The 22,752-nt window shown below is 61.1% G+C and overlaps 6 protein-coding genes across 6 annotated transcripts; all 6 read right to left on the minus strand.

Annotated features, from left to right (window-relative positions):
• Nucleotides 1-829: 829 nt before the first annotated feature.
• Nucleotides 830-6,211, minus strand: LSCM1_05778 (uncharacterized protein; the record flags this gene model as incomplete). Its single annotated transcript, XM_067323220.1, has 1 exon — nucleotides 830-6,211. The coding sequence occupies one exon, from the start codon at nucleotides 6,209-6,211 to the stop codon at nucleotides 830-832; it is 5,382 nt and encodes a 1,793-aa protein (XP_067179855.1).
• Nucleotides 6,212-8,349: 2,138 nt separating this feature from the next.
• Nucleotides 8,350-10,149, minus strand: LSCM1_05779 (uncharacterized protein; the record flags this gene model as incomplete). Its single annotated transcript, XM_067323221.1, has 1 exon — nucleotides 8,350-10,149. One exon carries the CDS (start codon nucleotides 10,147-10,149, stop codon nucleotides 8,350-8,352), a length of 1,800 nt encoding a protein of 599 aa, XP_067179856.1.
• Nucleotides 10,150-12,568: 2,419 nt separating this feature from the next.
• On the minus strand, nucleotides 12,569-12,892 carry LSCM1_05780 (uncharacterized protein; the record flags this gene model as incomplete). The annotated part of the gene is made up of 1 exon (XM_067323222.1): nucleotides 12,569-12,892. The coding sequence occupies one exon, from the start codon at nucleotides 12,890-12,892 to the stop codon at nucleotides 12,569-12,571; it is 324 nt and encodes a 107-aa protein (XP_067179857.1).
• Nucleotides 12,893-14,579: 1,687 nt separating this feature from the next.
• On the minus strand, nucleotides 14,580-15,128 carry LSCM1_05781 (uncharacterized protein; the record flags this gene model as incomplete). The annotated part of the gene is made up of 1 exon (XM_067323223.1): nucleotides 14,580-15,128. One exon carries the CDS (start codon nucleotides 15,126-15,128, stop codon nucleotides 14,580-14,582), a length of 549 nt encoding a protein of 182 aa, XP_067179858.1.
• A 1,275-nt stretch (nucleotides 15,129-16,403) lies between these two features.
• Nucleotides 16,404-19,283, minus strand: LSCM1_05782 (uncharacterized protein; the record flags this gene model as incomplete). Its single annotated transcript, XM_067323224.1, has 1 exon — nucleotides 16,404-19,283. The coding sequence occupies one exon, from the start codon at nucleotides 19,281-19,283 to the stop codon at nucleotides 16,404-16,406; it is 2,880 nt and encodes a 959-aa protein (XP_067179859.1).
• Nucleotides 19,284-21,487: 2,204 nt separating this feature from the next.
• On the minus strand, nucleotides 21,488-22,351 carry LSCM1_05783 (uncharacterized protein; the record flags this gene model as incomplete). The annotated part of the gene is made up of 1 exon (XM_067323225.1): nucleotides 21,488-22,351. One exon carries the CDS (start codon nucleotides 22,349-22,351, stop codon nucleotides 21,488-21,490), a length of 864 nt encoding a protein of 287 aa, XP_067179860.1.
• Between the last annotated feature and the right edge of the window lie 401 nt (nucleotides 22,352-22,752).

The following is a 22,752-nucleotide window of genomic DNA, read 5'->3' on the forward strand; positions in this document are numbered from 1 at the left end:
ACGTTGCAGGCGCAACGCCACGAGGCGTAGGTGAGGGAGGGAGGAAGGGGGGGCGGGTCAGGCGCCGCCGGCGTTTCCGTTCCTGAGAGCGAGAAGGTGCGGGTGGTAGAGCTGTGTGCGCGTGTGTGTGTGGGGGGGGTCGGGGGGGAAAGAGAAGTAGCCCAGGAGGCTTGCGCCTTGGAGCGCGAACAGAGATCGCCTGCTGTAGTGACATATAATGCAGAGGACCCGCAAGCGTGCCGCGTTCCACTTCAGAAAGCGCAGACGCATCACTGTGCCTCCCCCCTCCCCCCTTCACCACCGAGTAAGGGTGGCGGCTGCTGCCCCCCGGCAGAACAAGAGACCGACACCCCCCCACCACCTCCCACACACACACACAGAGACACACACGCAAACTCACCTCTGCCCACAAACCACATCATCGCATCACAGCACAGCCCGTGACGGGCGGCAGAGGGGAAGGGGAGAGAGGGGGGATAGAGATCGCTTATGCATTAGCATCAATGTTTAGGCCATTACACAGGAAGGGCAAGCGACAAACACAAACACACACACACACACACATGCGGGCACGCAGAAGCAGCAGAGCATGCGCTCATCAACTCGTCGCACGTCACTGTCGCCGGCGTGGCGCACCTCTGGAGCACGCGGCCCGAAAGCGTACAGCAGATACTCCTTCTCGTTCATGGAAGAGCCAAGCGGCGGCCTCTTCGATCATCATAACAACCGCGCCCGCCACCAAAGCGATGGCGGAACGAGGGTGGTGGTGGTGGTGTGGGGGGGGCAGCTGAGCTGCCGCGTGCTCACTCACACACGCACGCTGGCTTCATCAGGAACCGTTCTTCTCCATGACGTCGCGCAAGATCTGCGGGTCCTGACCTACCCTGACTAACGCTGTCCCGACGCGAGGCCGCTCGCCCACCATGATGGCCGAGCTGATAGAGTGCAACTCGTCGCCGACGCCGCGCGTCAGAGCCGTGTGCAGAAAGCGCTTTGAGGACGCAAATGTCATCTGAAAGAGTGGGCTGGCGCTGTGGGAGATGACGCCGGTGAAGTTGAAGTTTTCCCAAACGCCACGGTGCGTCGCGGCGTCGGCGATGAGGGTGAGGTGATGATAGTCAACGGAGTAGCGCTTGAACAGCTTCTCGAGCTCGTCGAAGAGGGCTTTGTAGCCACTTTCCACGCCAAAGGAGTTGCACATGTCTCGAATGTCGGTGGAGCGCGCCTTTCGCACCTTAATGGCGCGTGCGCGAACGGTGAAGAGGGCGAGAAACGCCGTAACGCTACGGATGGTCGCCGAGCTGCCCTGGAATACCATCTCGCCACACGTCGGGTCCTCGGCCTTGCGAGTGTACGAGACGGCGTCGAACTGCGTCAGCCACGACGGGAACGTCTGCTGCGACAGCGCACTCTCGAGCACATCGGGGATGACGGTGACCACCTGGTCCGAAGTCTGTATCGACACGTTCACTATAAAGAGATCCTCCGGCATCGGCACGACGCCGTCTCGCAGGGCCGCCTCCCGCAGCAGCGGTGCAATCTCGACGCGGTACTTCTTGTTGCCGTACAGGACGCACACCATGGGAAAGGAGTCGTAGCTTACCTCTCCAGACGCTGTGGAAGCCGCCTCGCCGTTGCTGGTGCTCTTCCAGAAGAATCCGGTGCCGTCCTCGTCCTCTTCCTCATTGTCGTCTTCCTCCAATCGTGGCTTCTTGTGCATGGGGCTGATGCGGCCGCCGCCCTTGCGCCCTCTCGAGCCGTCTGCCGCGTCCACCGTCTCGTCGTCGTCGTCATCCTCGTCACCTTCACTACTACCGCCGTCGTCGCCCCGATCCGGCATCATGTCGTCACGGCCAAGCTCGCTGCCGGTGGCGGACGGTGCCAAGCCTGCGCCAAGCGCCGGGGTGTTCATCTGCGTGGGCTGTTCTTCCATGTCGTCGTCGTTGTCACTCATGCCGCCGCCGGCCGCGGCGCCGCCGTCGTCCATCAGGGAGGACGGGTCTTGCGTCGCTCCACGCATCGGACCGCCGGCGCCTTCGCGCTCCTCCTTCGAGCGGCCCCGCAGCGCCGTCACCACCTGCCGTGCGAAGCTCTTCAGAGTCTGTGTGAAAGACTGAAGGTGCTCGGCTTTCGACATGCACATGGCGCGCTGCTTCTGCGAGAGCAGCATCTTGGAAAAGAGGAGCGCCACCGTCACTTGTGTGCCCTCGGCGGTGCGGGTGACATGGTAGTGATAACCCGGCATCGTGTCCACCTTCGCGGCGCCACCCCTGGCCGCACGCCTGGTGGCAGCATCAGCAGGAGGTACGCGGGCCATGCAGTCCGTCAGCCGCGTCGCTACGCCCACCTGCAATATGCGCGAAATCGCCTCCTCGTCTGCCTCCGTCGCCTTCTCTACCGGCACCACTATTGCCACCTTCTGCACCGAGGCGTAAATGAGCAGTTCACGCAGACGCGGAATGCCCTCTGTCACGTGCGTCACGGTCGATCCGGCGCTATGGAACGTGTTGAGCGTCATCTGCGTCGACGGCTCACCAGCGGCCTGAGCCGCCAGCAGGCCGACGGGCTCACCGGCGTCGCAGTACGCCCGCACACGTCGCCGTGCCGTGAGCTCTGTCATCACATCGCGGTAGTACTGTATGCTTTCCTCTCGCTTCTCGTGCAACTTCTCTTCCAGTACACCGTTTTTGGCCCATCGCACGACTTGCGATACCTTCTTGAAGAGCGGATACGGTGCTTTAGTCGCCAGGTACCTGTCAAGACTCGCCTTGTAGTGCGCGGGGAGTGGGTCGCGCTGCGCCTCCGCCTCGAGCAACGCACGCTGCGCCGCACGCATGGCCGCGGCCGTCCCTTGGGCGCGCCCGCGCTTGCCATGGCTGTTGCGCAGCGCGGTCTCCTCCACCTCTTCCTCGCTCGTCAGCACGCCGGTATTGACGTTCATCTTTCGGCCCAAGTCGACGCAGTTGTCTTTGACAACCTCCCACGCCTGCAGAGACGAGGTCCGCATGGGGTCGAGTCCGTCGCCGCCGTAGAGGAACTGGATCACGCTGCCGTTGGCGTCGCGCACGGAGTGGTCCCAGTGCACCACGAGGCTCTCCAAACCTTTGACGAGGCACCGCTGCAAGTGACCGGAGCGGGAGGTTTTGACGGCTGTGTCGATGAGTCCATCGCGGCCGGCCATGGCATGGAAGGTGTACTCTGCCGGCCGAATGCCGGAGGTGAAGCGGCCCATCGCGTAGCCCAGCGATCGGGCCCGCGTCTCCGCGACAAAGAAGGGCGGCAGCGTCTTACCCGAGTTCATGCGCTTCACCCGGCGCCCATCGAAGAGCTGCTGGCCGAGACCGAGCGACATCTGAATGGCGTTCGTGTTGCTGCCCTTTGCACCTGACATGGTCATGGTGAGCAACTGGTTGTGCGGGAACGGCCGCAGCATGCGCCCCGGTACGAACTCCTTCTGAAGGTTCGTCGCCATCCTCATGATCACGGGCATCACACTCGCCTCGTCATCTGGGAGGCTGAGTGGCGCGTTGTCCAGCTCGCGCAGCAGCGCGGCGCGCCGTTCTTCCTGCAAGAGAAGCATGTCATCCATGCCAATGGAGAAGCCTTCGCGCTGCAAGCTCATGGACAGCACGCGACCAAGCGCACCAAACAGCTCGCCCACCATGTGGGGCCCGTAGATTTCGTGAATAACGTGCACAACGGAGAGGTTGCTAGAGCCGAGCTGATTCTTGCACAGGATGCCGGTGATGAGCTCACTCTCAAAGAATTGCACGTGGTCATCCTCCATGCACTTCCGCGACGCGGCGATGAGCTCGCCAGTGTGGGGGTCCGTGGTGGTGTAGGTGCTCGGCTGAATGAGGGAGGTGCCGTGCATGCTGACGCCGTTTCTTCTGGGCATGCCACCGCGACTCTCCACCACACCCGTTACGTAACGCACAATAACCGAAATCAGCTGCTTACCCGTCCACAGGGGACGCGGCATCAGCACCGCGGGGACGGGAATAAGCTCCGTCAGCGTCGCGTGCGCGCTCAGCGGGTTGCCGTGCTTCTGCAAGTACGGCGCGATGCCGTTGTAGACAAGCTGTACAAAGATGTGATGCGCCAGAAAGTTGTCGCGGAGAGTCAGCAGCACGCCGGCGACCACGTGATCCTGAATAAAGCCGCGGATCGGCTTGCCAGAGGTCGGGATGAGGTAGTTGAGGTTGGCGTCCATGAGACAGTCGAGCTCCGCCTTGGCCTCGAGGCTTTGCACAACGTGAATGTTCATCTCATCACCATCAAAGTCGGCGTTGTACGAGCTTCCGTTAACGTAGTGGAAGCGGAGTGTCTTCAGCCCAGACAGCACCTTGGCGCGGTACGCCATCATGGACACCTTGTGCAGGGTCGGCTGGCGATTGAAGATGAGGTGGTCGCCATCGAGGATATGCCGGTGAACTGTGAGGGAGCCGGTCTGAGCCATCGCAAAGTACTTCATGGCATGCTGCCGCCGAATCAGCTCCGGTACGTGCAAGTCCACGAAGCGCGTTTCGCCGCTCGGCAGACCGATTTCTAGGTGCGTGGCACCCGGGTATACATCCGGGCCATTCATGACGCATCGCTTGAGGAACAGCATGCGCGCTGGCGAGTAGCTGCTCACCAGCTCCGGATACGTCAGCGCACGGGCGAAGGGGCGGGGCAGTAGCACCTCATTCGGCTCCAGTAAGTAATCGGGTGATATGACGCTACGGCACGCCTGGTTCACACGCTTGCCCATCATGTGCATGCGGAACAGGCCCTCTTTCTTGGCGAAGCTCTCCAGCACATCCGTGTACACCTCTGTCACCTTGGCCTGAAGGTTCCGCAGGTTGTGTTCCTGTGCGATCTCCTGCGCCGTGCTTACGAGGTTGCGCTCTGCGGTCGAGTGGTTAGCGAGGACGTAGTACGCCTCGATCTGCTCAACAAACTGAAGCACGTCGGAGAGGGCGCGCGTGCGGGCGTCAGGGACGATGCCGCCGGACTCGGAGATCTGCACGCCGGAGGAGAGGCGCAGGGGTAGCGGCGGCACCAGCAATTTATCCACAAAGAAAACTTTGTAGTAGTACATGGGCGGGAGGGCGCACGCGCACGGCATGCGTAGGGTGGCCTCGCCGAGGTGCGGAAAGAGGGCGGCGAGAATCGCGGACTCGCGCTGGCACAGCTGCTTGACGTGCTCTCGCACCCACGACGTGCGGAAGTACGTGTGACTGCGGCCCTGACGGCGGTTCATTTCCTCCCACTCCCGCAGCTGTGCCATCGTCAGCCCGCCGTTAGCCACGTTGAAGTCGGCGTTCTTCTTGTTGAAGTAGAAGAAGAGATGGCCATTCTTCGTCGTGATGCGGGGCGAGATGCCCTGACAGTGCGCGCACACATTGCCGAACTCGCGGAAGCTGCGCAGCGCCTGCTTGCAGATTTCATTACGGACATCGAGGACCGGTTTTCGGAAGCTGTCAGCGCTGCCGTCCGCGTGCGCCAATGCCTCTCCTGCCGCATCCCCGAGCGGGGGCGGCGCAGCGACGCCGTGGCGGCGCAGCAGCGTTTCGACGTGATCCAGCATAAGAGGGATGTCGTTGATGACGGTTTCGTTGGCGTCTCGGCGGCGCCGGCTGCGCATCTCCTGTCCGTGCGCGTTTGCCACCATGTCAAGGAAGCGCAACGCCTCGCCAATCAAGCCGGCATCAACGAGGCGAAGTGCCTGCTGGTAGCGCATCACATCGAACTCGGGTACACGAAATCGGTGGCAGAAGAAGCACTCGGCCTGCAGCAGCTGCTCTACCTCCTGGGCGAGGTGCGGGTTGATGACGCTGAGGCGCTCCTGCGACCGGCTCAGATCGTTTGGGTAGCGGCGTGGCATGCTGATGTACCCGTAATGTCCCTGGCAGCGCTCGTTGCCGTACTTGGAGTTGAGTGTGTTACAGCATGTCGAGCACGCCTGCGGAGGAAACGTGCGTGCATCAAAGTTGCCCATGCGGGTGTCGTAGAACGTGGCGTGGGTTCCGTCTCGTCGTACCGCTGGGGCCCACGGCGCCAGTCGATCCTCCTGTCCGCAGCGCACGCGCACCTCGACGAAGGCGAGGCGCGCCATGTCCTCGGAGGTCATGAGGGAAAGGGAAACACCGCTCTTCCGCTCGTGGACGGTACGCGTGCGCAGATCGCCCACGTACGCGTGGAAGGGGAAAGCAGTGGTGAGGGACATCTCGCAGAGAGGAGGAGGTGGTGGTGGGGCACCCCCTGCTGATGTCCGGCGTTAAATATTATGCGCTTTCCTCTTTGGTTAGTCGTTCGTTAAGGAGTGATGAAAGCGCACGCGCTGACCCACGACGATGGTCTCTTGTGCACAAAGACTGCCAATCGAATGCGCATCAACAGGTGCCCCACCCACAGAGGTCTTTGGCGCCCGCGCAGTGGGAGGAAGAGAAAAAGAGAGACGGTCCAATGAGCGAAGCCAAGTCAGTGAGCCAGCGGGACAGCTGGCATGAAGAGCGACAGCAGCGCGTTTCGCTACACACCTGCACTACTCTTCTGTGTAGGTCTGCGCAGAAGGCGTGAGCATGCCGCGCATCGATGCGGGCGTTGCCAAGGGAAGCACATGTCAGAAGAAAGGGGAGGAGAGGAGTGGAGGGGATGCCGAAGGGAGGAAGAGGGCGAGGCAGAGCAGCATCGTACCGAAATGCAAAGGAGCGCGAGAGTGCGCGCGTGCGTGTGTGAGGGGGGGCGGTGATTAGGTGGGGGTGTAAGTAAGGTGCGTGTGCGGCGGCGCGCCTGCTCCATCCGCCGAGGGCCGCGACGATGAGCGCAGGAGAGGAGCGGGGGGAGGGAGGGAAGGGGACAAAAGGAAATAGCCGTGGTGGGGTAGGGCATGTAACGCAGCACCCAACCATCGATGCAAGTGGGCGCACACACACGCACGCGAGCTTGCCCCCCCCTCCACAGACACAGACACAGACACACACTAGTTCTGCCATAGCCTCTTCTCCGCTCGCTTTCTCTTAGGCCACGCTAGCAGTTGTGCGATGCCCAACGAACAGACGCACGCGCAGACGCATGTGGAGATGTGTGCAGGCGCGCATATCGGTGGACGCTCTGAGGATCCAAAAAAAAAAAGGAAAAACATTCGAGAGATCGCCTCTGACTTCAACGCCTCTGCGGGCATCGCGTCACGCGCACGGAGGCGCACATAAAATACGCCGCCACTGAGGGCCTCCCCTCCCCCTCTCCCCAACAGATCTGACAGGAGTTTGTCGAACACGACAGAAAAAAACACGCAAAGAAGAAAACGCTGACAGAGTTGCACGAGCGAGCGACAAAAAGAGAAGAAAAAAGGGGATGCACAACAGCACACGCCTCGTCTACTGCTTCGACGGCGTCAATCAAGACGTCCTCGTCGAGGAGGCGAGAGGGGAAGGGGGAAGTCGGTGGCAAGGACGGCACGAAGAGGGATACCTCCTCGTACGCTATTTTCGCTTGCTCCACACACACACACACACGCACACACACACTTGTAGACACACTGCAGGACCGACCGTCTATCACCCGCGCCCACGCGCGACACAAACACCAGAGGCGGGGTGGGAATCGAAGGGGGGCGACAGATACAGCAAGAAAGGGGACCGCAGTAGTCGAGGCTAGAGAAGCTGCCGCCAAGTTGAACCAAAATGTAACGCTCCATACTCAACCCCCTCCCCCTCTGACCCGCCTGCACACCGGCAGAGACGGGGCCGTCCGCGCTTTGCTGCGCTGCCTACTGTGCCCATCGCGGCACTCTAATCAGCATCTTCTCTTCCCTCCCCCCTCTTTCCTGCTCCCCGTCCCCGCTGTTCCTCGGCAGAGCCCACTGCCACGAACGACCGCACCCTATTCCGATACCACTCCTACCCCCACCCTGTGTGCTCGCTTGAAATAGCTTCCCTCCTCCTTCAGGTACGACCCACTGACACAGACACACTCTTGCATTCGACTCGCTCCCTTTTCTGCTGTGAGCAGCCGAGAGGGGAGGGGGAGGGGGATGCTAGCACATCACGTACAGTCAGCGGTGCGCCGCTGCTCCCAAAAAAGAGAAGGAAACGCGAGCTTCAACCATAACAGTGCTCGCAGAGCAAAGAGGGCGTCACACATCTTCTGCCAGACTGGTGCGCGTGCGTGCTTGCCCCCAATGAGTGGGCAGGAGTAGGACATGAACCCTGAGCAGTGGATGACACGCTCGCTGCCCCGACACACCCATTGAAGTACACGCGCGCCGGGCCCGTCTCGGCAAACCTCTTCACCTGCACGCCAGCGCCATTTTTTTTCCTCATTACAGTCTGACCTGTCCGTCTCGGCGAATTCCCCATCTATTCAGTAGTCGGTGCCCTCGAGCAGCGCCCATGATGGGTAGCGGTACCCGCCGAGGGCGTCTTTGAGAGCAATCGCGACGCTGATGCAGAGCTCATCCTGGTGCGTCGCGGACACTACCTGAACGCCCTTGGGAAGGTGGAAGTCGGGCGGCAGCCGCTTGGAGCGTTCCTCGTGAATGGAAATGCTCTTGCGGCGATTGGCCATGATGCCACCGGGCCAGACAGGACAGGCGGTCGCTGGCAGCTGCAGGACGTTGAAGGCCGCGGTGTACTGGAACTGGAACGGGTTCCACAGCGGAAAATGGTGCCGCGGGGCTGCTGTGGGGAAGGTCGGGGCGATAATGATGCCGTCAACGGCCAGGAGCGACTCGAGCCCCATCTTGAATGGCAGCAGCCCCTCATCGCGGCTAATCGTCATCCATCGTGGCATGACCATCTCCGCCGTCTCTAGCAAGCAGAGCGTTATCGCAGGGAGCGTGTGTTGAGAGCGGCCGAACAGCCAGCGGATCGCCTCGGCGCACCAGTTGACGCCTCCTGCATGTCCCTGTGACATGGATAAGCTGAACTTCGACTCCGTCGGGTCTTTCGTGAGAACCGACGTCCACATAGACAGAATGCGCGCGAAGGGCTGAAACTCCGGCGGCACAACCCCACCAGTTGAGCGCGACGGTGTGCGGACATTGATGTACGTCACCTTGGCGTTGTAGCGCGCACGAAGTGCCTCTGCCGCTGCGTGCACAGCCTCGATTTGGCTCTCCGACACGTGAACAAATGGGAGGCCGTAGTCCTCGAGCGCGTAGACGCGAAGTTGGTGATGACTGAGGTCCAGCACCTTCTTGAGCGGTGAGCAGGGTGGGTAGATGACCGGGTCGAGCCGGAAGCCGCCGCGTGCGGCAATCTGTGATAGCGGGATGAGGTCCTCAGGAAAGCGGCAGATAGGGCCTGTGGCCATGTAGTGGTTCGCGGACGTCTTCGGACTCGGAAACTGGCCCACATTGGATATGTAGTGCGGGCTTGCCTTGTGCCCGTAGACGCCGTTGAAAAAGGCCGGCATGCGGATGGAGCCGCCAATGTCGCTGCCTAGGCTGAAGGTGGAGAAGGCGGCACCGGCAGCGGCCCCTTCGCCGCCGCTGCTGCCGCCCACTAGGCAGCGAGTGTCGTAGGGGTTGCTGCTGATGCCGTACATGTAGTTGGAGCTCTCGAACCACATACAGAGCTCGCTGGTGTTGGTGACGCCGAGGATGATAGCGCCAGCGTCGCGGAAGTTCTTCACGACGGGACTGTCCACCTCGGAGAAGATGTCACGACGGTAAGGGTTGCCCGATGTGTTGGGGCAGCCGCGGCACTCCATACACTCCTTGATGGTGCACGGCACGCCGAGCAGCCAGCTCGGCATCCGCTTCGGGTCCTTATGCTGCCGCCACGCAGCCCAGACGTGGTCCGCCGCGGCGGCCGCCTCCATGGCCTCGTCAAAGCAGTCGAACACGAGCGCGTTCACGTACGGGTTCACGCTCTTGATGTGCTCAATGAAGGTACGGACGACTTCGACACAGCTGAGGCGTCCCTCGCGGTAAGCTTTACTGAGCTCCAGCGCGGAGAGCTGCTGACAGTACGCGATGGGCCTCTGCGGAACCTGTCGTGACGTGCGTGGACCCGCCTGCATGAAGGCGCTCATCCACCAATTACAGAGTCCACACACAGCCCCACCATAGGTAATGAGGCCGAGAAGGTACGCAAAGTGGTACGCGAGTGCCGCGCCGGCGATGATGACGAGCACCAGAGCGACTTTGAGGGAGCCCATGGCGGCTGGCCGTGTCTGGGAAGAGATGACGCTGACACAGAAGCGGAGAGCGGCACGGCTGAGAGCAAACGAAAATGGGAACAACGCGCAGAGGTGCACACTGTCGCTTTCCTCGTTTTTTTTCCGGTAATGCAAAAGCCGCGACAAAACGGCAGACAATGGCGATGCGCCCGCGTGTGTGAGTGCGTGTAGGTGTGCGCGCACCTCTCTGGCACGGCGGATGTAATGTCTGCGCTTGGTGATCTTGGACTCGGGTCAACACGCCGACGCCCCCCTCCCCCCGGCCCGCAGGAGTGTGTGAGGGTGCACACGCACACGCACGTCAGCAGGATCGCCAGCTGTCAAGAACAAGGGGAGGATGCCGACTGAAAGAGGGGAGCAGGCGAGGAGCCGGTGCAAAGTGCACCCAGTGATAGAGGACGGGACGGCGAAGAAGGGGAGGGGCGGTGCTTTGTCTGGTCCGGCGGGTCAGGAGGGAGGAGGAGGAGGGTGGGGGTGGCGCGACAGCAACGAAGGGGAGTGATTGATTAATACGCAGCGGAAAAAGAAGACGGTGCGCTTTAAGAGAGGAACTGAGCACAGAGGAGAATGGACGATGGCCGGGACGACGTCGACGCACTCTCTCACACACAGGACGCGGCGGCGGCGGCCTGTGGCGGACACACCTGCTCGAAACGACAAGCAGGCAATTCCGCGCTGAAAGAGCAACCTGAGCGAAAGAGTATTTGGAAGAAAAAAGATGTGCGTGCGCGTGAGAGAGGGGAAGGGTGAAGAGCTGTGCTGACGGAGACGATGCCAGTGGGAGGATATGCCTTCGTTTATGGGTGTGCCTAGGCGATAAATTGTCTGTATTCGCGCCGCCGCCGCCCTCTCCTCCTCCTATCCCCCGGTAGATGCGGCGTACAGGGAGGCGACGTCGCCAGAGGACGCGCGAGCGAGCGAGCGAGGGAGGGAGGGGGAGAAGATGGTGATGCAGTTCGCGAGGAGTGAACCAGCCAAGGAAGTGCAGTACGAGCACCCAACAACTAAAAGAGGGCAGAGGAGAGAGGCAAGCAAACTACGAAGGAAAGTGACAACTGTATAGATGTATGCATATATATATGTACGTATATATATACATACATATACATATGTATATATATATGTGGGTGTGGGTGGGTGGTGTGGGGGTGGTGCGCACGCGATCGTATCTACCAAAAGTGCAACGATTGTCCGAAGGAGGCGTGAGACCCTTCGGCAGATGATGGCGTTTAGCGTTCGCCTGCGCTGGTGGAGGCGGCCGAAGTTGTTGGGAGGCGCATAGGAGGGCGGAAAAGGAGGAGAGGTACCGCAGGCAAGCGCGCCACGCACCCTCTGCAAGGAGGAGGAGGGGGAGGGGAGGGCACAGAACCTCGCCACTCAACAGCCATGGGCGGAGGTCATGATGGCCACTCTGTACGGTGAGGTGAAGAGCGCATGATTTGGCACAGTGGAATGTCGGCTTATTATCTCTGTATTTGAAACGGTGCGGAGTCGCTCGCAGGCTTGCACTGGAAGCAGAAACGTGCGTGCGTGTCGAGAGCCTCGACTCCTGCCTCTTCCCATGGCTCGGCAGCGGAGCAGCGGCGTACCCTCCTCTTGGTTGCCACTCGACTCCACTCTGGCCGTCTGTCGGGCCACTCTCTCCACAGGTTTCGGGCAGAGGGAGACAGGCATGGACAGCGACCCATGTCGGTGAGCGGCGCAGCAGAGGAAGGCGGAATGGCCAGAATGAAGAGGGACAGGTGTGTGTGTGTGTGGGGGGGGGCGGCCCACATGCCTTCCCAGTTTCGCATCGCCATCTCGGCGTCTGCGCCTGCGTGCGCTCGACAAGACGACAGCTCATCGACAGGGATGCACGCACACGCAGAGCGGGCGTGAGCTCCGGAAGAGTTGTCGAGAGAAGAAAAAACGGGGTAGGTGAACACTAAAGGTAGGAGGAGGACTCTTAATTATGCTGTGTGCCACCCACACACACTACCCACCCCCCTCCCCGCCCCCTTCTGGCACCGTCACACAAAGCCCAAACCACACCGACAGCACACAACGACCAGTGATATGCGGAGATCGACACAATCGCGTACACTAACGCGCGCGCACAGCGATGGAGAGCACAAGCCGATCCTTAGTTGCCACATACACGAATAGGAGGAATGAAGAGAGCCAAAAGAAGACGTTGACTGTGACGTCCACACAGTGGCAGAGGAGAGCGGAAGGGTGGGGGGTGGGGCAGGCGATCGTGTGCGGCGCCTGTGGCAAACACATGTGACAAGGAAGGGGCATCAACGAGCGGGGGAGTCGACTCCTGCACGCCAAGGCATCTGCCGTCCATCCTCTGTCTCCTCTTCCCCTTCCCCCCAACCTCTGCCATGCTGCCTCCTAACGCGGCTCTTACCACTTCTTACATCACCAACGCCCGCGTCTTCTCGGCCTCGCCGCTGGTGAGCGCAATCGGCCTGAGACCTGGCTGGCGGCGGTGCAGCCCTTTAACATACTTGAAAGGAATAGCGAGCAGATTGAGCCCGCGCATGGTGACTTCGCCATCTTTGAAGACACGCTGCTCGACAGCAGCCTGCAGCAGCAGGTCACCACTCCCCTCGTAGGCGATGAGAGTACCAGCAATGACGCGACCGTCCGTCAGCTCAACGCGCAGCTCACGACCGAGGAACGGGTGACCATCTGCGGCGCCAGTGCCGGCGGCGTATCTGTTGCCGTTGGCGGCCATGACTAAGACCCGGTGTGTATTAACGACTGTGTGGAAGGGCTCGGAGGCGGGGATGAGAAGCTGAGCTGTGGGACGCTCGGCTGTCGCAGCGAAGGGGATTGTTGCCTAGTTGTCACCCGTGATTTACTGTGTGCAGACGCGCTCTAAGGTGCGTCACAGGTGGTGCTTTTCCGGTTGGCCGAGGGAGACTGTGAGGGCGCAGGGTAGAGTAATGGGTGCGCGCGGAGGTGTCTGCATGCGGGTTTGGGCTGGAGTCGACGATGAGAGGGAGACGAGCCGAGAAGCAGAGGCAATGCACAGAGAGCGGAAGAAAGAAGACAGACGCGGCGTCACCCGAGTGTTGGAAAGCGTGAGAGGAGAGGAGAGGAGAGGAGAGGGCATAGAGGAGGGGGGGTGAGGGGGTCTTGCTAGGATGCGCTGTGCGACGATCCATCGGTAAACAACCACACGCGCACAAGTCGTCGTGCGTTACGCAATCGCTAGCCCGGTTTTCGCCACCGAGCCTCGTTGCACCCCTCCCCTGCCGACCGCCCACACATGCAAAGGGCCCGGTGAGGCAGAAAGGACCAGCACAAGTGGAGGGAGCCGTCACACCGCCCTTCAATTCACTCAAGTCTGTCTTTGCCTTTAGACTCCTTCAAAGCAGCGGCAGGGCTGCCTTCGAACCTCTTCCTGCTCCTACGCAGACGCGCATGCGCCGGCTCGTGGTGGATCCTCCCCCCTTGCCGGTGCTGCCGCTGCAAGGGGAGACGCCTGAGAGGTGTTGCACTGGGCTTCGTTCTATTCACATATACAAATGCGTGCACGAAGGGTGAAGCCAGAGAGGGGGAGCGAACGAGCGGGGGGATCGTGCGGTGTGGTGCTCGGGGCGGGCGGGGAGTGGAGGCAGCAGGACATGAAAAGAGCACCTTTGCCCACTTCCCAACCACTTTCCTCTCTTGTTCCCGTTCCCTTCCCGCCATCACTCGCACGGCGCACGCTAATCAGGCCCTTACGGGCCACCAGGCCCACACAGAATATATTCACCCCTCCCCTTCCACACACACACACACAGACAGACACACAGACACCCCCACCACCGCCATCAAATGTATATCAAGTCGAACCGAGACGGGGGCACCGGTGTCACATATCCCAAAGCAAACGGCGGCGGGAGAATGAATGCCAAACACAGCGAGAGGGGGGAGGGGGAGGGCACATACGCATGGAGGGAGTCATACATGCGTATGCGAGACAGGTGTGGGAGAAGGCGGCGGGCGATGGAGTGAAAGGCGGTGACCCAACACCGCAAAAAGGGGGCAGTGGTGGTGGTGTGTATGTGTATGGGTATGTATGTATGTGTGTGTGTGGAGCTGGGAGGAGGAGAGGGGGAGGGGGCTCGATGAGACCTCCCCGCCCCTGTACATGAGAACGCGTAGAGATCCATGAGCCCTGACAATGAGCTACAGATGCGGTCCGCAACCACCCGAGCACACAGCACACTTGCCGGCTCGAGAGGTTTCGAGCGACGGAAGATCCGTACGGTGCAAAGAGGGCTCAGAAGGGAGGAGACCCCCTTGCAGGTGTACACCCACAGCGCAGACACAGAGAGTCGCCATGTCATGTCGCCGCAGTTGCTCGCATTCGCCTGTGCGCGCCTCTCCCCTTCCCCCCCACTCATCCCTCTCACTGCATCCAGACGCATAGCTCACTTCTTCTTGGCAGCTTCCAGACGGCGCAGCATTACCGAAAGCAGCCAGTCCATCCCTTCCTGAATGCCCTCACCTCGCAGTGCGTTGGAGGCGAAAATGTTCATGGGATGATCACCCATGAGGCTGTTCAGTTGCAGGGTCTGTGCCAGCTCCATCGGCGTCTTGGCCTCGGCTAGGTCCATCTTGTTGGCGAAGAAAATGAACGGCACATTGGGCGTCTTGAGGTCGGCGTGGTTGAGCATCTGCTCCAGCTCGTCCTTCACCACGCACATGCGGAGCGTGTCGCTGCTGTCGATTACAAACACGACGCCGTCAATGTTGCTGTAGTAGCTTTCCCACAGTCCGCGAAACTTCTGCGCGCCGCCCATGTCGAACGCCGTGATGTTGACCTTTCCCTTCCTGAAGCGGTCCACGCTGTACCCAACGGTGGCCGCGATGTTCTCGGAGCGCTCCTCCTCCGGCTTCAAGAAGTTGATGACGGTGGTTTTGCCGCTATTGTCAAGCCCGCAAATTATGATGTTCAGCTTCGTCTTGGCCTGCCCCATCTTTGCGCGGGACTGATGGCGAAACTCGGGGGCCAAGGGGATGTGCGTGTATAGAGAGGGAGGGCGGAGGGGAGGAGGGGGAAGTGCTCCCCTAAAAAACACTATCGCGACAAAAAATGCGTCGGTCTGTGCTCAAGGCATCGATTGATGCGTAGTGGAAGTGATGTGCCCGCTTGCACAACGAGAATGACGAGTATCTGACGCCAGGGATGCCTATGAGGAAGATGTTGCGGGAGGGACTGGTGGAGCGTAGAGTAAGGGGGGTGGGGAAGGGGAGGGGAGACCACCGCCGAGATCCATCGCAACGTGGCGAGGGAGCCGGCCCAGTGCGCGCATTCAGTTCGCATGCACGTGCACTCTCACGCGACCTCGAGGAAGAGCGGGGTGCGGCAGGGGAGGGGGGAGGGGGAAGAACGAGGGGGTTGCGCAGGCTATGCATACACAGCACGGCGCACAGCAGTGCATGCGCTAAAAAAGGGGGCCTGCGCTTGCAGACCTGCGAAACAAAGCCGACGTCACTCGCGGTTGACGGAGACGAGGGCGGATTCAGTTTCCTCGATGCGTATCTGTTCTCTCTGCCTAACCCAGAGAGCACGCGTGCAGTGCGTCTCTCGACTCAGGCCTGTCATAGAGGCCCACCAACCCGCTTACCGGCCACCCCCAGCCGTGCGCAGCAGATGGTGGAGACACACGCGTTATAGCAATGCGCCGACTCAGCTACCTGAGCACCGACCCCCGCCTTGCCGACCGCCGCATCGCCCAGGACTTGGCCGCCGACATGGGCCGCCATGCGCCGTGCGGTCTTTGCTATGCGGTGAGCACTCGGCCCGGTGTACCCACCAGGTGGGGTGGCTAGGCGCTTGGCAGGGGACGAAAGGGGGGGTGCGCGTTCGGCTCCACGAAACCCTTCAGAAGGTCCATTGCAGCGCGGCTTGGATGACGTCCCTATCTGCGCGGGATACGTAACATGCAAGGCCATCAGGAGAGTGGGCGCGAGGCAGTCCAGGTGGCGACCCGAGCCCAAACCTAGTGAGCGCTTCGAGGGACACTGGGCTGGGGGCCTCGGTGGGCGCGAGGAAGGCAACGGGGGTGGGCAGCATTACTGCTGCCACACGCGAGTGCTGTGGCGGTGAGGCTGCCGGACGCTTCACACACCGCGCTTGACGCTGCGCGTGTACGCCTCGGTGGGAATTACCACGCGGCTGTGCCCTCAGCGCTGTAAAAGTTGCCGTCGTAGCCTCAGCCGCGGGGCGCCGAGTCGGCCGCTCGCTCCCGCTACTGCTTGACGCTCAGTGAATTGTAGTGCACCGGGTAGATGTAGGACAGGAAGATGTCGATTGCCTCTGTTCGCGGTTCGAAGGAGAAGCAGCATACGCTCTGATTGAGGCCGTCGCCATCGACGCCGAGGCCGTGAGAGGGCGTCCCAGAGCGCGGAACGAGACTACCAAGAAACGGAGCGTTGGGGCTATGCCCGCCACTGCCAGCAGGAGGCTGGGCCAAGGGGCGACTTGGCGCAACGTCGGCGGTAACAGGGCCACCGCCGCCGGTGAAAGAAGTTGCACTCTGTGCGTAAGAAAAGCTCCGCTGCAAGGACTGATTCGACCGGCCACCGTTTATGCTCGACGCGAGCAGCATAACTTCGCGAGCCTCGTCCCCTTGCCGCTGCGTCGGTGGGGGCGCCTGCCCAGGGTCCAAGGTATCGGCGCGCCGTGTGTCACCCAAGAGGGGCGTCTCTGCTATCACGCCACCTGTCATGGTCATCGCGCCGCCCTGCGACTGAGGCTGAAGCAAAAACGGACTCGTCACCTCAGGGGCTGCAGCCCCCGTCGTCGACGACCGCACTGCATCCCCAAAACGTGCACGGGGAAAACAGACGGCGACTTCGTCCGGCGCGCCTGCGTTGGCCGCTTCCATATGTTGGGTAAATATGTGAACGGACTGTGTGGCCGCATCATGGGACTGCACCTCGGCGCCACAAGCGCGAAATTTTTCCACCTGATTCGCTGCAGTATCCATGGAGGCGTCCTCGCCGCGGCGAGCGAGGCGCATCACCGGCACTGCCGCCGCCTGCTGGAGCGGCATTGTGGCCGCTTGGTGGCTGAGGCCGCCACCAACGTCGCTGTCTGATGTGGCGCCAGCGCGGAGACTGATGCTGCCCATTCTCGAGAGCGGCCGACTGCAGCGGATTTCGGCCTGTAGCAGCCTACGGTGCAAGGCAAGCTGAATGGCGTTTGCGTCCATCTCGACCTCGTCATCACTGCCGCTGCCTTGCTGAACGTGCTTAAGCGTGTCACACTCGCCCATCGACCGCAGGAGAGGCAACTGCCCTCTGAAAGAGTTCCCGTAGGCGCTTCCCTGTGGAGACAGAAGTGCTCCCCCAACCGCCTCGCTGCCGCCTTCGCCTCGCACGGCTCTACCGCTCATGCCCCTACGGGGGCATCCGTACTCGCTGGACATCGTCGAGGCGGCTGCGAAGCTCTTGTTATTGCCGTGAAGGCCCGAGCTTAATGACACCTGCCGCGAGTCACCGAAAGCGACGCTGTTGGGGTCGATGTAGTGCTGCTGCTGCTGTTGCAGCCCGTGCGCTCGGAGCAGGCGACGCTCAGCCCGGCGGCGCTCCCGCAACTTCCACACGTCTACGAGAAACGACGGGGCCGAGACGGCGCGGTCGGAGGAAGGACGATACGTTATGTAGCAGTTGCGCTCCTCGGAGGATAAGACGTGAATGTTTACGTAGAGGCAGTCGCTGGCTGCTCGTAGAGACAGCTCGTCTCCCCACGTACCTGACTTGGCTAAGTTATCATAGTACGCGTCCGCGTGCGCATGCGACTCGAAGTAGTGGTCGAAACATTGCGCTCGTGCTGACCGCATGTAGGACACTATCTGACTGCGGATGATGTCGTGGTAGTCCTCGTTGCCGAACAGTTGGTGGGAAATGGCCCGGAACTGACAGTTGCCATCGTTTTGGACGTGGTGAACGACCAGGTGCAGCTCGTTCAGGCGCTGGTACAGCCGCTGCACCCCGACTCGAATAATCTGCTCCCGCTCCAGCCGCCGGTCAACCGCCGTCGGTGGCGCCTTTCTGCCGTCCGCCTTCGTCGACCTCTTGGCAGCGAAGGACCTGGGGGAGGTGAGGAAGAAGGACGGACTTTTCGTCGCCGCCAACGACGGCTGATATGCTTCGACGGTGCTGACCGTGCGATCGCTTGACAGCGAAGCGTTCTTTGCTGCCGTTGATGCGGACGCCTGTATTGGTTTACTAGCGGAGTCCGTAGCAGTCTTCTCTGTTGCTGCACCCGCACCACCGTAAAGCCGCTGCAGATCCTCAGCCACTCGCTTGCGCGACGACAGCTCGGCGACATGCGGGACGATGGGCACGACGGGTGTAGCGGAGATGCGTACGGAAGGATGCTCCGCATCCTCACTCCCCGAGAACGTAGTCGTCCGGCCGTGCATCGACGACATTTTACTTGGCATCACAAGGCGGAAGCTCGGGTCCGGGTGCATAGAAAAGCGAGGGGAGGTGGCGCCGCTGAGCGCCTTGAAGCTGCTCTCGTACGTGTTTTCGCGACTACTGCAGCCACTGGCGGGTAAGAGGGAGCCGCTGTTCCGCCGCGCGGATGCTGCGCCTGCCCTTTCAGTCGAGAACGGGACTGCCGCTTCGGCCGCTGCCCCGGCGTCGATGTGCTGAAACAGAGAGCAGTAACCGAAGGGCGACAAGACGGTCTGGGTATGGACGAGGGGGTCCTCGCTAGTTCCGAGAAAGGCACCGTCGCTGGCGCTTCCGTTGATTGTGATGCGGCTGGCGTTCTCGACGCCGAGATCACTACCCGCCGCGTCCACTTCGTCGAGCACCGCCAATATGGTGATCGTCGGGCGTGATGGTGGCGGTGCTGACGGGCTCATAGTCGGCGTGCTCGCCGTGCTAGGGAGAGGGCCCGTGGTGGGTCGGACGGGGGTCCTTGCGGCCGGGAGGGTGCTGCCCGTCCGCCCTGCCTTAGTGCTGCTCGTTGGGTGTGGTGTATGCCCGTTATGCATGCGGCGTGGCTGTCTGCGCCCGCGACCGCCGTCCTTTGAATTAGATCCGCCCCCGCCCAGCATGTGGAGAGGGCAAATCGTCACCGGCGCAGTCACGCCCACGAGTGAGTTGAACATGACGCCGCTTGACAATATGTGCGTATGCCACTCGATCTCTGCAACTACTGCGGGTGTGGCACCGACGTTTTAAGCGTGCAGTCCCCCTCTTGGCCTCTGGGGAGCACGTCTCAGCAACTTGGCGAGTTATACGTGCACAGCGCGTAGACACACACACACACACTGACGGACACACAGCGATGAAGCAAAAATGGCAACGCCAACCAGCGGTGCAGTCGACAAGAGAGGGACGGGGAGAGGGTAGAGGGGGCGGGCGGGACGGCTGAAGGGGAAGAGTGCAGCTGAGGTGAAACCTGCTGCGCGCTGACGAGACAGGCAAGGGACTCGTGGCGAGAGGCAGCGACGGAGAGACGGGGTAGCAGGCAATGGGGCGTGAGGGGAGGGGAGGGGGGAGGCCCTGTGCGTACGAAAGGGAAGGAGAAAGAAGAGAGAAAGCAACAGCAATAGCGGCGGGGAGCTGAAGCGAAGGTGAGCTGAGAAAGGAGAAGTGATATGATGAGCGGAGGAGCGCCGCACACACACAGAGGGGGGGAAGCAACGGGAGGAGAGCAGTCGTCGATCCGAAAATAAGAGAGAGGGAGAAAGCAAACAGAAGAAAAAATCAGAGGAGCCAAGCGAGATGGACGGAGAGGAGAGTCGGCGATGAGGTCAGCCGTCCTCTGCGAAGCGAAGCAGCGAATATAATCCAATACGTACCCCGGCGCTGGCCCGCGCGCATGAGAATGGCATGCCTGGTGAGGTGTTGCTGTGTGTCCCTACCGTTTGCGTCTGTTGATGCGGTCACCCTCTGCTTGTCTTTGCTGAAGATAACCAACGAAGAACGCACACGCAAGAAAAAAACAACAGCAGCAAAAAGCTTCACTCACACTCGACGACAGAGAGAGAGGGGGCGGAAAGGGTGTCGAGCTGTGCACGCGTGGCTGAGAGTGGGCAGAGGGTGAGGAGGAGGCTGGTGCGCACCGTGTGTGTGTTTATGCGCGTCTGTCGCTGCGGGCGCGGCTTTACAGCGGTGAAGGACCCCTCTCTTTGCCTCCCTCTCCGCTGTGCTTCTTTGTGTTCGCTCGTCTTTTCTACCGTGACGATGCCAAGCGCTTCGCGTCTGTTTTCGCCTTCTCCTTCACCCTCCCCTTTGAGGTCGCTGAGCAGCAGCAGCAGCAGGCAACGAAATAGGGCGAAGGGAAAGGGTGGAAAGGGAGGCACGCAAAAAGAGAGGGGATGGGAGCTAGAGGGTGTGCCTCCTTGCGCGTGTGTGTGTGTGTGTGTTTTAGAGAAGAAGAGTGCCGTGTGAGTGAGAAGAGGTATTGCAGCAAGAGGAAGTAAGGGGAGGGAGACTAGCATGCACGTAGTTCGCGATTTTGTGCGCGCGGGGAGCAGCCGTCATGTGCATCTACGCAGCAACGAGGTACAGCGAGTTGCAGTACGTGGTGCCCCTCCTCCCCTCGACAACAACAACAGCAACAACCGAAACCTTCATGCGCATAAACGGCCGGTCCTCGGGCCAAGCGACGCACCTCACAGCCACCATACTATCGTTGATGGCGCTGCTGCTCGTCTGTCTGTTCCCTTCTCGTGCCCGCGTGAAGTGTGGCGTATGTGCGTGTGTGCGCTGCGTTTCTCGCTTCGTTGAGTGTTAAGGTTGCGTGTACTTGATGGGTGAGGAGCGGAGGGCCTACGAATAGGCTTCGCCGGTCTGCAGTGCGGCACAGGTAGCTGCTGCATCCCGCTTGTGCAACAGCCGGAGCCGCATGGCAAACAGCCCCTGGCGAACGTGCAGAAGCACAGCTCCGCTTTGCCCCATCCAACTTTTCCACTTAATCGGCAGTCCTCTCGGGTGTACCCTCATCAATGCCGGCAGGGCGCGCGCCTCCGCACCGAGCACCTCCTCCCTCTCCGCAGAGACGTGTGGTGGTGCAGAGCAAGCACTACAGCGCCAGCGGCAGTGCAGCTTACATAGTGCAGCAGGCAACTTCCAAAGGCACCTGCCCTTTCCTCTGCGTGGAAAGCAGTCGGGCAGCGTGGGAAAGAGGGATGCTCAGCGAAAGCACAGCAGCAACAGAAGTAACTGCAAAGGAATCGCGACACAGCAAAGGCTCTCGCATGGGCGAGCGCCAGTGCTCTTGCCCCTGTCCAACAAAGGGGGGGTGGTGGTGGTGGTGGTGGGGAGGGGGGACGCATGAGAGAGGGAAGGAAGGGGGTGACATCTTTCAGCATGCCTCGTTGTCCTTGCGCAGCCACTCCTCTTCGAATCCATGCAGCAGCGCACTAATGACGGCTGCCGCCGACATACCACGATCCCCTAGGCGAATGCTCGACACCTCCCCTCGCCGGGCATAGTCGACAGAGACGTCGCCGCGTGACATGCCGCCAATGATGAAGGCAAACGGCTGGAAGCGCCGTCGCTCAGCGGCTTTGCGCTGCACCTCCGCGAACTCATCGGTGCCAGCTTCCGCCCCTGTCTCCTCTAGCGTCCCACTTGTGCTCGAGGTGAGGCGGCGACGGGCGAGGCTGATTTTGTGGTCTGCGCGTAGCTCGTCGAGGATGTCGGCTGCGTAACCGCAAGAGGCGCAGAACGCAAAGGGTTCGATGAGTTCACCGTCCTTCTCTACACGGTAAAGCCGCGTGCCGGCTGGGATGTGGTCCGTGATGGGGTTGCCGACTACTCGCAACAGGGACAGGTAGCCAGTGCTCGCGCGCACCTTCAGCTTGAAGAGTAGCGACACCATCATCTTCTCAAAAAGGCGCACGTTGCGTGGCACGCGCAGGCGAGGATCTACCGCGATGCACACCTGCTTCTTTGTGCGAAGGAACACCTCGAGCATGCCTGCCCGGTTGAGTGCGGAGTCCTGCAGGTGCAGAAGGCACTGGTGCACCACATCCGGACGCCAATCTGCCGGGTCCTGATTGTGCCGTGCATGGTAAGCGCGGTGGCGATCACTCAGCAGTTCAAAGCCGCGATCCGTCTGAATAGTTTGCAGCGGGCAGTGCTCGAGGATGATGATGACACGCTTCCACCGCTCTTTCTCCTCTGCGCTACGAGGCAGTCGCGCAGATTTCTGGGCGTATTCCATTCCGTAGCTGAGACGACAGCGAAGCGAACGGAGGAAGCTTCCACACACAGGAAGAAGGGGCGGAATGCGACGACGGCTTCAGCCGCAACAGCGTCTCTTACCTTTGCTGTTGCCGACTGCAACGGGTGCCCCCTTCCTGACTGTGTGTGTGTGTGTGGAGGGGGGAGGGGGAGCGACGAGAGTGCGCGATCGCAGCGAGTAGCGCACTTTTTTCTTTGGCTTTCAGGTGCAAGAGGAGGAGGGCAGCAGCACTGACAGCGGTAAAAGATAAACGGGAAGGGAAAAGAGAGGGAGATGGGGAGCACAAAGAGAGAGAGCAGAGCAGAAAAGCGCCTGACCACCGAATTTGCCGGCAATTGGGCCGCGTCTGCTGTACCGGTGTGTACCGCCTTCCTGGGAGG

The sequence above is a fragment of the Leishmania martiniquensis genome, chromosome 16, assembly GCF_017916325.1.
Source record: "Leishmania martiniquensis isolate LSCM1 chromosome 16, whole genome shotgun sequence".
In the NCBI taxonomy this organism is placed as follows: domain Eukaryota; phylum Euglenozoa; class Kinetoplastea; order Trypanosomatida; family Trypanosomatidae; genus Leishmania; species Leishmania martiniquensis.